Genomic DNA, 11,654 nt, shown 5'->3' with positions numbered 1-11,654 from the left:
AACTCGCCTTTAACTCGCCTTGCCATACCTTTCCAGCAGGTGGTGGCCACGACCAAAAAGCCAGCCGTTCAATCGCCGCCAAGGAAACCAGAAACCAAAAACACTGGAACACCAATCACTGACAGCCTCCTCCACTACCTCCTGACCAATAGCAGAAGGCACGCGGCTGGCTCTCTGCCAGGGTTTAGCGGTTTCATCTCTCAGCCAATGGGAGAGCTGCCTCACACAGGTTACAGTACGGCATCGGATAGCGACGAGTCAGCGGCAACGCTGCCGAAAAGAGCGGGAAGGACGGATGAGAACATGTGGAAAATTGGTTCGTTTTCTTCAGAGGACTCGAGTGACGAGTCCTAAAACGATACCGTGATGTTTTGATCTTCTTTTGGGTATTTTGCATTTTATTTCTTAAACAAAAAGCTAAGAGATAGTTGAAAGAGATTATAGTTTTGTGAATACTTTTATTTAGCACACCTGTAGGTTTAAAGCGAAATGTATTCATCACTGCTGTAATGTCTAAGAAATATTTAGATTTTTTGCGCTAAAATATAAAGATTTTAAGGACAATTTAAACATATGTACAGTTTGTTAGTTTACAGCTGTAAGCTTTGCTGCTAACGTAAACCAACACGACAAATTAGAATTTTTTAAAAGCTTCTTTATTCTTAAAATGCCCACGTAAAACTGTTTAACAATTATTTAAAAAGCATTCACATATTAATGCATCGTTTGCTGCTTTAAAAAGGTGTGACATCATTTAACAAACATGAAAACCTTTGATTAACTATCATTAATAAAATGTATAATTGTAGTCTTGTATTTACATCAATATTTGGTTTAACGTTTAACAAATAAGACGTTCTCACTCCCATCGTGTAAAATACGGATGCTTGGTCAGGTGTCTTTGGTGTTGTTATTGACGCTTAAAGTCTCCTTTAGCGTCAGATCTAAGCGCACTTTATCTAAATGTGCTCGGTCGGGACCATTGGCATCACTTTGGACGCAGTTAGGTTTAGGAAATCATTGTGGATGGGGTTATAAAAGGTCAAGAACTGGACACTGGAGAAGAACGGGACAGTTGGGTTTAGGTGAAGAAGAACGAGAGTTGGGTTTAGGTAAAGAAGAACGGGACAGTTGGGTTTAGATAAAGAAGAACGAGCGTTGGGTTTAGATAAAGAAGAACGGGACAGTTGGGTTTAGATAAAGAAGAACGAGCGTTGGGTTTAGGTAAAGAAGAACGGGACAGTTGGGTTTAGGTAAAGAAGAACGGGACAGTTGGGTTTAGGTAAAGAAGAACAGGACAGTTGGGTTTAGATAAAGAAGAACGGGACAGTTGGGTTTAGATAAAGAACGAGACAGTTGGGTTTAGATAAAGAACGAGACAGTTGGGTTTAGATAAAGAAGAACGGGACAGTTGGGTTTAGGTAAAAAAGAAGCGGGACAGTTGGGTTTAGGTAAAGAAGAACGGGACAGTTGGGTTTAGATAAAGAAGAACGGGACAGTTGGGTTTAGGTAAAGAAGAACGGGACAGTTGGGTTTAGAAAAGAAGAACGGAAGTTGGGTTTAGGTAAAGAAGAACGGGACAGTTGGATTAGATAAAGAACGAGACAGTTGGGTTTAGGTAAAGAAGAACGGGACAGTTGGGTTTAGGTAAAGAAGAACGCGGACAGTTGGGTTTAGGTAAAGAAGAACGGACAGTTGGGTTTAGGTAAAGAAGAACGGGACAGTTGGGTTTTAGGTAAAGAAGAACGGGACAGTTGGGTTTAGGAAAGAAGAACGGGACAGTTGGGTTTAGGTAAAGAAGAACGGACAGTTGGGTTTAGGTAAAGAAGAATGGGACAGTTGGGTTTAGGTAAAGAAGAATGGGACAGTTGGGTTTAGGTAAAGAAGAACGGGACAGTTGGGTTTAGATAAAGAAGAACGGGACAGTTGGGTTTAGGTAAAGAAGAATGGGACAGTTGGGTTTAGGTAAAGAAGAATGGGACAGTTGGGTTTAGGTAAAGAAGAATGGGACAGTTGGGTTTAGGTAAAGAAGAACGGGACAGTTGGGTTTAGGTAAAGAAGAATGGGACAGTTGGGTTTAGGTAAAGAAGAACGTGACTGTCCCCCAACCAACCTCCCTACTAGAGTTTCTGTCTGTCCTACTACTCTCTACCGTTGTCTCTCTTAATTCTACGTCACCTTACAGCGCCGCGTAGCTGCTGCTCTGCCCGGTGCGTTCCATACAGACGCTGAAGAGGGATTTTTGCGTCGTATCTGACGCTGAGAGACACTGGCCAAGCAACCGTATTATACAAGTTCGGGGGGGGGGAACGGGTTGCAAATAACCAGAGGCCTGTAAGATTGTCGTGACTTTAAAGTGACCAGGGTGCTTATTTCGACATGTTTAGTTGCCGTCACATTAAAGTAAAGTCCGAAAGGGGCTTTTGTTACGGTCTTTGTGTATCAGATGGAGATGGAGGAGCCGGTTTGTCTTTCCTCTGATCCTTGGAAGTGCCTTTGTTGTGCTTGCCTAAGAAAACATCAGACAAATTATGACTTTATTCACAGTTTGACAGACTGATTGGTGTTAGTATGAATGAATATTTAGTTTGTAGCGACTACCCTGAAACAATTACATCCTTTAACACGTTATGTTGCAGCTTATTGCATGTATTTATGTCATGTATTGGATAAGAACCATCTGGGGTGGGGGAAAATAGCTTAGTTGACGCTACTTTTTAAGCATATTTTAGATTGAGGGAAGTGTATTTGAATGTAAAAACAGTGAGATAAAGTAAGGACATGTATTTCCTGTTGTTCATAATATCTAAAATGCAACTGAATGGACTTAAATATATGTGTGAAAATATAAGAAAACTATGCCGTCATTGCTTCGGAGCTGAAGTCCAAAAAAAGTTTCATTTAGGTTGTTTTTTGTGTGTGCAAAAGTGAATACCCTTTTTAAAAAATGCCCTGATTGTTAAACATGTATTTGTTTTCCTGTGGGTCATGAAGTCTCAGACAATAGTTTTCAAATCTTAAGGCGCTGACACACCAACCCGATAATCGGCCGTCGGACAGTCTGGCGAGGTCGGTGACTCGAGTCTGTTCGGTGTGTCCCGTGCCGTCGTCCGTCGGAGGAGCTGTCGGCCTTCATTTGGGCCGATTTGACATGTTGAATCGGAAGGCGGTTCAGTCGGACTCAATGATCGATCTGATTGGTGGAGCGCTGACCCGGAAATGACGAGCGGGATGAGCGTGACTAACAGCTCTCAAAATCGGACGAAAATCCTTTTAAACTGACCTTCGTTGATCTGAAATGAAGACAGATTCAGCAACTGCACGGCCTATTTCTCGCTTAAAATGTTTTCAGAAACATGTTTTGGTGGACTATCTTTGTAAAATATAAGATCGTATTCCCGAACGAAGCCACCATTATTCCCGGTTGTAAAATCTGGGAGCTGCCAGACCCACGTGACGCGTTCGTCCAATCAGCTGCCGGTTTTCAATGTATTACGTCTCGCGCACGCGCAGAAAGTACGCTCAAGTCGGCGTCTCTTCGGTGCGTTCGAGGCACTTTTTTGACCAACTCGGGGAGGCAGTGAGTCCGACTGCCTTTTCTGCTGAAGGTCGGCTGTCGGGTTGGTGTGTCAGAGCCTTTAAAGAAACCTGGACTATGAGGCATAAACATAAACATAACTGGCTTTTGATTGGCACAGACAGAGTCTGCAAAATTAATGGGTGTTTATTTTTACTTTGCTAAATTGTAGGTACTATGGTAAGGTGTGTGTGTGTGTGTGTGCGTACCTTCTCTTCCTCTGAGCTCTGGCAGCACGGAGCTTCTTAGATCTGGGAAATGGATGTCTGACTTCTTTTTGGTCGCTGTGATGCCACTGCTGGTACCAAGGTTACAGCGATCGCACGGGAAAGTGCGCTCGCAGATCAGATTCTTTTCTGACACCTGAAGGGAGAGAGAGTAGTATTAAATCTTATAACTTATTCCCTGTTATATATTGTTCTTAAAGTATATTATTTCTTTTCTTGTTTGTCAAGCAATTCTATTATGCTTACACTCTTGTCTTTTCATAGTGATAGTTAATATTTAATAATAAGTTATTGCACTGTTCATTTTTGCACTACCACCATTGCACACACTCTACCATATGGCACCTTATCATGGTCATTGCATCACATGGTCAGTCCATACCAGACCTTTGTAATCACACACTGTTAACTCTTTAAAGGTCTGTGAGTGATTTCTATGTATGTGAGATATATGTGTGTATGTGTGTTTGTTGTGTTATGGTTGTCTAAGCTACTGGATGCCTAAAATTTCCTTTGGGATGAATAAAGTATCTATCCATCCATCTATCCATCTATCCATCCATCTATCCATCTATCTAGTGACTTTGGAAGAGCACATCCGCTTTCATTGTGATTCTGTTGTAAAACAAGTGAAAGAAAATGTTACCTGTGCAGTGAGTGATCCTGTAATGTGATTGGACAGTCGACTGTAGATGCCACCGTGATGCCTCGGCTTGTCTACACACCTGTGATAAACACAATGAAACATGTTCTGTCGTATGTTAAATTACAAAACATTTGATCAAGAATGAAGAGCTGTAGTTTGGGGGTCTAAAGCTGGACTGGAACATGAAGGGAACATTAGTGAATTAAACACATTTCGGAAGTTTTTAGGAATATTGTTACGTGCATGTTTGGGTCCCAAAATATTGAAACTTGCTAAATGATTAATGTTAGCATTACTGTCCATGTTAACATTTAAATGTACAATTAAAATGCACACCAGGAGGGATGTAAATAGTTTACAAAATAGGCCGAATCACCGTGACGTCACACTAACGCAACAATCGATTTGAATTGCAGAGATATGTTTATTTCTGTTGTCATTGTCAGCCATAACTGTAACGTTTAAAGATTTATAGTTAAACACTGACCTATCTGTCGTCTCTGCTGTGTTTATTTTCTGTTTCTGATAAACCAAATCTAGCATAAGGGGGGTCAGCCCTATGTTCCCACAGCTCTATGTTCCCACAGCCCAATGGTCCCACAGCTCTATGTTCCCACAGCTCTATGTTCCCACAGTCCAATGGTCCCACAGCCCTATAGTCCCACAGCTCTATGTTCCCACTGCCCAATGGTCCCACAGCCCAATGGTCCCACAGCCCTATGTTCCCACAGCTCTATGGTCCCACAGCCCAATGGTCCCACAGCCCAATGGTCCCACAGCCCTATAGTCCCACAGCCCACAGTTCCCACATTTCTAAACATTTTCTTTTCACTGAAAATTAGGCCCTATGTTCCCACAGCCCTATAGTCCCTATATAAGATTCTTCTTAAAATTAGGGTTAGGGTTACGGTTACATTCCATCTGTAGTCCATTGCTACTGGACAATAGTTTGGGTGTAATTGGCTACCAAATTGGGAGAAAGGGGGGTCAAATCTGATACAAATTTATTTAAAAGGAAATGTGGGAACATAGGGCCTAATTTTGAAAAAGAAATCTTAGAAATGTGGGAACTGTTGGAACATAGGGCCTAATTTTGAGAACAATCTTAGAAATGTGGGAACATAGGGCCTAATTTTGAGAACAATCTTAGAAATGTGGGAACATAGAGCCTAATTTTGAGAACAATCTTAGAAATGTGGGAACATAGGGCCTAATTTTGAGAACAATCTTAGAAATGTGGGAACATAGAGCCTAATTTTGAGAACAATCTTAGAAATGTGGGAACATAGGGCTGTGGGCGTGCTCCTGCGAAAGAGAATGCAACATCTCACCGCCGGTCGGACTGACTGCTAGTTTGGGTGGTGTAATTATCTTGAGTCTGTGGCCCAACAGGTAAATCAGCTGTCCAAGCTAACGTTAGTCAAAGTATTGACATTTAAAAGCATCAAACATTCATTTTAGATACCTCAGATGAGAGTATATCCAGTTGTTCCTCATCCCTGATTGCTGAGCGCCGTTAAATTATATGTACGGGACTCAGGAGTTTTCTACCAGGAAGTTATTGTAAAGAAACAGACAAACAGTTACAGGGTCCTATCTTGCACCCGGCGGAGTGCGGCGCAAAACCAGACGCAAGTGTCTTTGCTATTTTTAAATAAATAGTAAATGCACCTGAGATGGTCTTACAGGGAGGTGTGTTCAGGTGCATTCTGGGCGTATTGCTATCTTGAGGCAGCGGGAAATGATCGCGCCATTGACCAACAAAAACCTGGTCTAAAGTCAATAACGCAGCATTTCATTGTTATTTTAACAGAGCATTAGTAAAATGCTCCTAGGCTCGTGCACAGCGCGCGCACACTATGCTTGTTACACACACAGGGACACACAGCACACACACACATGCAGAAGATTACAAATAAAAATATTACGGTGCAAATCCTTCATAACAGCAGTGCGCCAAGGTCCAAACGCGCCTGGCTTTTAAAGGGAACGGGAAATGATTTTTGGTTTATTGCACATTACGCCCAAAACACACCCTATGAATTAACGAAGACACTAAGTACAACCCTTTTGAACCATGCGCCCGGTGCACGGACCTTTCTTTTCTCCGTCAAACTAGCAAAAGTGGATTTGGACACGCCCTAAACACAACTGCGCTTCACACCGTGCGCTCAGATCGTTAAAATAGGGCCCACAGACTTCTAAATTAACGCCACTTCCTAAATTTATTCAGCAATTTGGTGTTGTGGTCATTGACAGCAGTTTCCCTGACTGGAAGACAATCGTCTAGTTGGAGCTTTGTTGGTGGATCCTTTTCCTATGGAGCCAACTAGCTACATCTATGTGAAATAGCAACAAAAAAAATGGCCACAAAATGGTGACAAGTATGAATGAGATCAGCACAACTGCACAGATTGTCTGCTTTCAGAATTGAAAACTGTGTCTACTAACTTCTTGCTCAGCCTCTGAGTAAACTAAAAATTACTTTGCCAATGCGAATAATCAGTAGCCTAGAAATCTAGACGCACCCTAGCGGCAGCAAATGTAATTTGCAGCCAGGGTCGTCTAGCAACTCTCTGTTGGCTTGCGAGCTGGAAAAAACAAACTCTGGTCAGGCCAATCACATCGTGTATAGAGCAACTCTGGAAGACTTGGAGTTCAGCTTTTCTTTGAGAAAAGAACAAAGAACGGCACTAAAGTCATTCTTGAAAAAGGAAGATGTGTTCGGAGTTTTGTATCCGACCGGATACAGCAAAAGTTTAATCTATCAACTAGCGTTGCTCTGGTTGGTTGTAGCGCTATCCTATTGCGTGCAGAGGGAATTTGAAAGACAACCGTTTATCCCCGCCCCTCGGATCGAGCCCTGACCAATGGTGAGTTCCCAGACCCAACATCTGGATGTGGGTCTGGATTTCCAGGCTAAATAATCAGGATAATCTTCTCGAATCTCAAAATCTTTGAGCAGTTACTTCATTGTTATGCATGAGAACTTCAGTATGCCACTTGTCAGATTTGTTCAGCAATTTAAATAGGTTTGCAGTTTCCCTGACTAGAAAACAATCGTGCAATTGGAGCTCTTATAATTTTATAATTTCCCTACGTAGCTCGACATTTTTTGTAGTACTCTATTGTATTCATGTGTGAGAACTTCAGTACCTAACGCTGTGGGTCCCAGGATGAAAACCTGCCCCCGGGGAATGGTGATCGCTGGCGGCTGGGCTGACGACAGAAAAAGAGGGAATGACGGGTGTGGAGGAAGGAGGAGGAGGTGGAGAGGAATGGGAAGCAAATTCATCAGCGTCTGTAGCGTCCATGTTGTGAAAGACTAAGCTTCTTGTCAAGGCTTTGCGGTCTGGAGTCGTCGTAGAGGAGAATGAAGTTGAATCCGCGATAGTAGATGTATTTGCTGTGTCGTCCGTGTCTGCGTTGTCTCGTTTCCTTCTTGCCTCTGTAGGAAATGTAGTTTTCTTAGTCCTCAGGGTCATTGTTGCAGTGGACTTGTTGCTAAATGACCCAAACGTTGTTTTAGGTTCTATGATCACAGTTTTAAAGTGAGGGGGTTTCTGGGACTTCACATCGGATTCAGAGCTGTTCTTTTGCTCAAAACTTGAACTTCTGGTAACCTTTGAGATTTGATTTACCAAAGACTTGGTTGTTGCACTGACAGACACAGAAAGTGCTAAATCTTCTCTGTTCTCTTTATCGGAGGCTTTCTGTGTTTTCGGAAAATTGGTTCCAGCTGACTTGTTGGTTTTAGGGATTTCATTCGGCATGGAGGCTGAGGTTATTCTGGATTCTGTGGTGATTTTGGATTCAGAAGTGCTCTGCTGATGGATCCTGCAGAGCTCAGAAGAGTCAGGATTCTCCTTGTATTCTCCACCCGAGGCATCGGATACGTCAATGTGGTTTGCAGCTGGGCTAATCTTCAAGCATCCACGATGCTCACTGGCATCATGCTGATTGTTGGATGCGATCGATACTTCTGTAGGTTTCCTGTCTGTTGGAAGGCCTCTTGAAGGCTTGTTGGGTACACATCTGGTGTCATTTTTGGGTTTGGGATCTGAAGACGAGCCCGTTTTGGACAACTTTGAATTTAAGGATCCTTTAAGTGGAGTTCCAGTGCTGATCGCAGGACTGGTTTCTATTAAAATTGTGGACGACTGCCTTGAAAGATCTGATGTAAGAGTCTTTAATGGGGTGGTAAACAAATATATGTTGTTTGTGGCTGGCTTAGGGCTTAAGGGTAAGCCTTTTGGATGTTCAGAGGCCTTTTTTTGCTCTGTGTCCATTGAACAATTGCCCTGATGCTCTAATGTCTCGCATGGCTTGGTGACAGAAGGGGTAGTTGGGGTAGCGACTTTAATGTGGTCATTGCTTGGCCGTTGAGGCGCTTTAAGTGTCAAGCTTGTCTCTACTTGGTCACTGTTTGCTATTTTAGAAGTTGCAACTGTTGAAGAGCCTTCGGGGTATTCTGTAGTGGAAGACTTTCCCATTTTCTGTGTTAAATGGGTGTCCGTACGATCAATGGTTGAATTCAAAGAGGCTTTTGGAGATGAAGTCCCATTTGGATGGTCAGCGGTTGAGCTTTCAGACAAGTTGGGCACTTTTGTGTTTGAGTTGTTCCAGCTCTTCCCAAACTCTTGACATGGCTCCGATTTAGACGATCTCCAGATCTCCATCAGACTTTTCTCAGTCATATTTGGCACAATGCTGTCTGAGCAACTATAATTCAAACCAGTGGAATCTCCATCTTTTGTATCTGTAGTTTTCAAATGGTCTTCCCTTGTCTCTTGGGAAGCAACTTTCCCGTGTTTAGGTTTAGGGACCACTGTGTTATTGTCCTTCAGATGGGTTGCAGTCGCGGTTGTCTCCAAAAAATCAGAATTACGGGTTTTAGTTGATTTAGGAATCTCACGTTCCTTTCTCAGATCCACACCGGTGGCTTTTCCCGGTTTACTTTTCACGGCCACAGTCGTTTTTGCTGCATTGTCGATATTCTTGGCGCCGAATGTTTTGGATTGTTTGGATATCAAAGGTTCTGAGGTGTTACGAACAGTTTTAGAGAGCTTCGAATGTTGCTTTCCTTTGGTTTCCTCCTTCTTCTCATCCCCCTTCCTCTCCCTTTCCTTGTTGACTTTCTCATTCACATCTTCAGCTTGCTTCTTGTCCTTGCTTCTCCGGTTCTTGTCGTCCCGTTCGTTCCTTTCTCGTCTTGGAGTTTTGCTTATTTTGGGAAGGGTAGAGTTGTCTCTGTGGTCCTTTTGGATCTTAGCATTCAGCTCGTCCAAAAATCTGTGTAGATACAGAGAAAGATTAAGTGATGATTAAAGTGATGGTTCGGAGTAATTCACCCTAGGGTCCTTTGCACCATGACCTCGAGCCAAACACCCCCTCGGAAGCTTTTTTCACCTGGGTCTAACATTGGGAGAGTTAGCTAGAGTAGCGTTATCAGCTGAATAGCGCCGGGGCTAATGGACCCACGTTTGTATCTCATAAGTTACCCTACTAATAATGCCCGAAATGATACCAAACGTCTACAAGTAGTACAAATAGGTTATGCTCTCATAAAACGATGGATTGGAAAGTTTGTAAGTACACCAGAAGTTTATGAACACTTACCTGCTCTCTTCTGCTCTCTGTTGCTGTTGCTGCTGCTGCTGCTACCTGCAGTTAGACGAGTGCTTAGGGCCGTCTACAAATTACTACACCGAAAAGAGATGCAACACAAATATTTATTAATTTAATGATTAAATAAGGTAATGTCTCCAAACTTACCTCAATTATTACTTGTCTCCTGCTAGTTATACTACAGCAGTTACTTTAAAAAAAAAAGTTAAATTAATAAACATTTTTGTTGCATCTCTTTTCGGTGTTGTAATTTGTAGATGTCCCTAAGCACTCGTCTTACAGCAGCAACAACAACAGCAGAGTGCAGAAGCCAGCAGGCAAGTGTTATTTACATAAACTTCTGGTGTAGTTACAAACTTTCCAATCCATCGTTTTATGAGAGTATAACCTATTTGTACTAGTGTAGAAGTTTGGTATCATTTCGGGCATTATTAGTGGGGTAACTTACAAGATACAAACGTGGGTCCATTAGCCCCTGCGCTAAGCTATTCAGCTGATAACGCTACTCTACGCTAACTCTCCCAATGTTCGACCCAGGTGAAAAAAGCTTCTGGGGGGTTGTTTGGCTCGAGGTCATGGTCCAAAGGACCCTAGGGTGAATTACTCCGAACCATCACTTTAACTTAAATTTGGAGGCTACTAAACAATATACAGTGCTGCTGTATATTGCTGTGTATAGTGCTAGCTGGTTTGATTTGCATTGATATGGACCTTATCTCAGTTAGCCATTAGGCTAACTGAAATAAAACCATGCCAATCGTGAGATATGGTGAAGGGTATGTGATGATTGGGGGCTATTTTAATTCCAAAGGCCAAGGGAACTTTATCAGGATGCATAGTATCCTGGATCCATGAAATAACTGGCCTTTAAAAATAAAATCTGCCTTCCCTATGGGAATTTAACATAGGGGTGTGTATACTTATGCCCCCTGTATTTTAAGGAAGAACATTTATTTATTCCCGATACATTATTCATTCACAAAAAAATTGGTGTGCTTAAAAGGTTGGATTTTTCCTAAATTTTTTAATTAAGGCATTAAGATCAATTTCCAAAAGATGATTTTTTTATTCCTCTTTTTAGTCAACTTTAGCGTGGGTGTGAATACTTATGAGCAGCACTGTATATGTTGGTGACCCACACACAGACACACACACAATCACTGTGTTTGTGGTTTGACTCCTTGTATCTCTACTGGTCTGGCTAACACATTTCAAGGTGTAGCAGCCTACTCCAAGGGCAGAACTGGAAGACTGGGTGGACATAATAAGCTCTTTGGGATGCATCTGTAACAACACATAACTGCTTGTTGAACTTGAAGAACACAGATATACCTGATGTGGAAAGAGTCTTGTGTGAACAGAGGATGTTCTAGCAGTTCTGAACACTGAGCTCGTCTTTCTGGATCCATCTGGAGACAACTCTGAAAGAGAAACGACACAAAAGCATTACGGTTTCTGATCAACGCGTTCTCATGTACAGGTTTGTACGATATTGTACGAAAAGTTACGCACACCAATTCGTATGACATCCTAGAGAAATTGGCGACTGCAGGCTGATCACGTGGCGCCGGCTACA

General features: G+C 42.4%; 1 protein-coding gene across 2 annotated transcripts in view; it reads right to left on the bottom strand.

Annotated features, from left to right (window-relative positions):
• Nucleotides 1-2,105: 2,105 nt before the first annotated feature.
• LOC120572276 (cyclin-dependent kinase-like 5) overlaps nucleotides 2,106-11,654 on the bottom strand; it is a 15,129-nt gene continuing 5,580 nt past the window's right edge. For both annotated transcript variants that reach the window (XM_039821513.1, XM_039821514.1), the window contains 5 exons: nucleotides 11,411-11,499; nucleotides 7,607-9,742; nucleotides 4,451-4,529; nucleotides 3,787-3,940; nucleotides 2,106-2,509 (listed from right to left, as the gene is read on the bottom strand). In XM_039821513.1, coding sequence (XP_039677447.1) covers nucleotides 2,427-2,509; nucleotides 3,787-3,940; nucleotides 4,451-4,529; nucleotides 7,607-9,742; nucleotides 11,411-11,499 — 2,541 coding nt within the window. In that variant the 3' untranslated portion in view covers nucleotides 2,106-2,426. The remainder of the gene's footprint in view (nucleotides 2,510-3,786; nucleotides 3,941-4,450; nucleotides 4,530-7,606; nucleotides 9,743-11,410; nucleotides 11,500-11,654) is intronic.

The sequence above is a fragment of the Perca fluviatilis genome, chromosome 14 (assembly GCF_010015445.1).
Source record: "Perca fluviatilis chromosome 14, GENO_Pfluv_1.0, whole genome shotgun sequence".
In the NCBI taxonomy this organism is placed as follows: Eukaryota; Metazoa; Chordata; class Actinopteri; order Perciformes; family Percidae; genus Perca; species Perca fluviatilis.
This window is presented reverse-complemented; position numbering and strand designations above follow the sequence as displayed.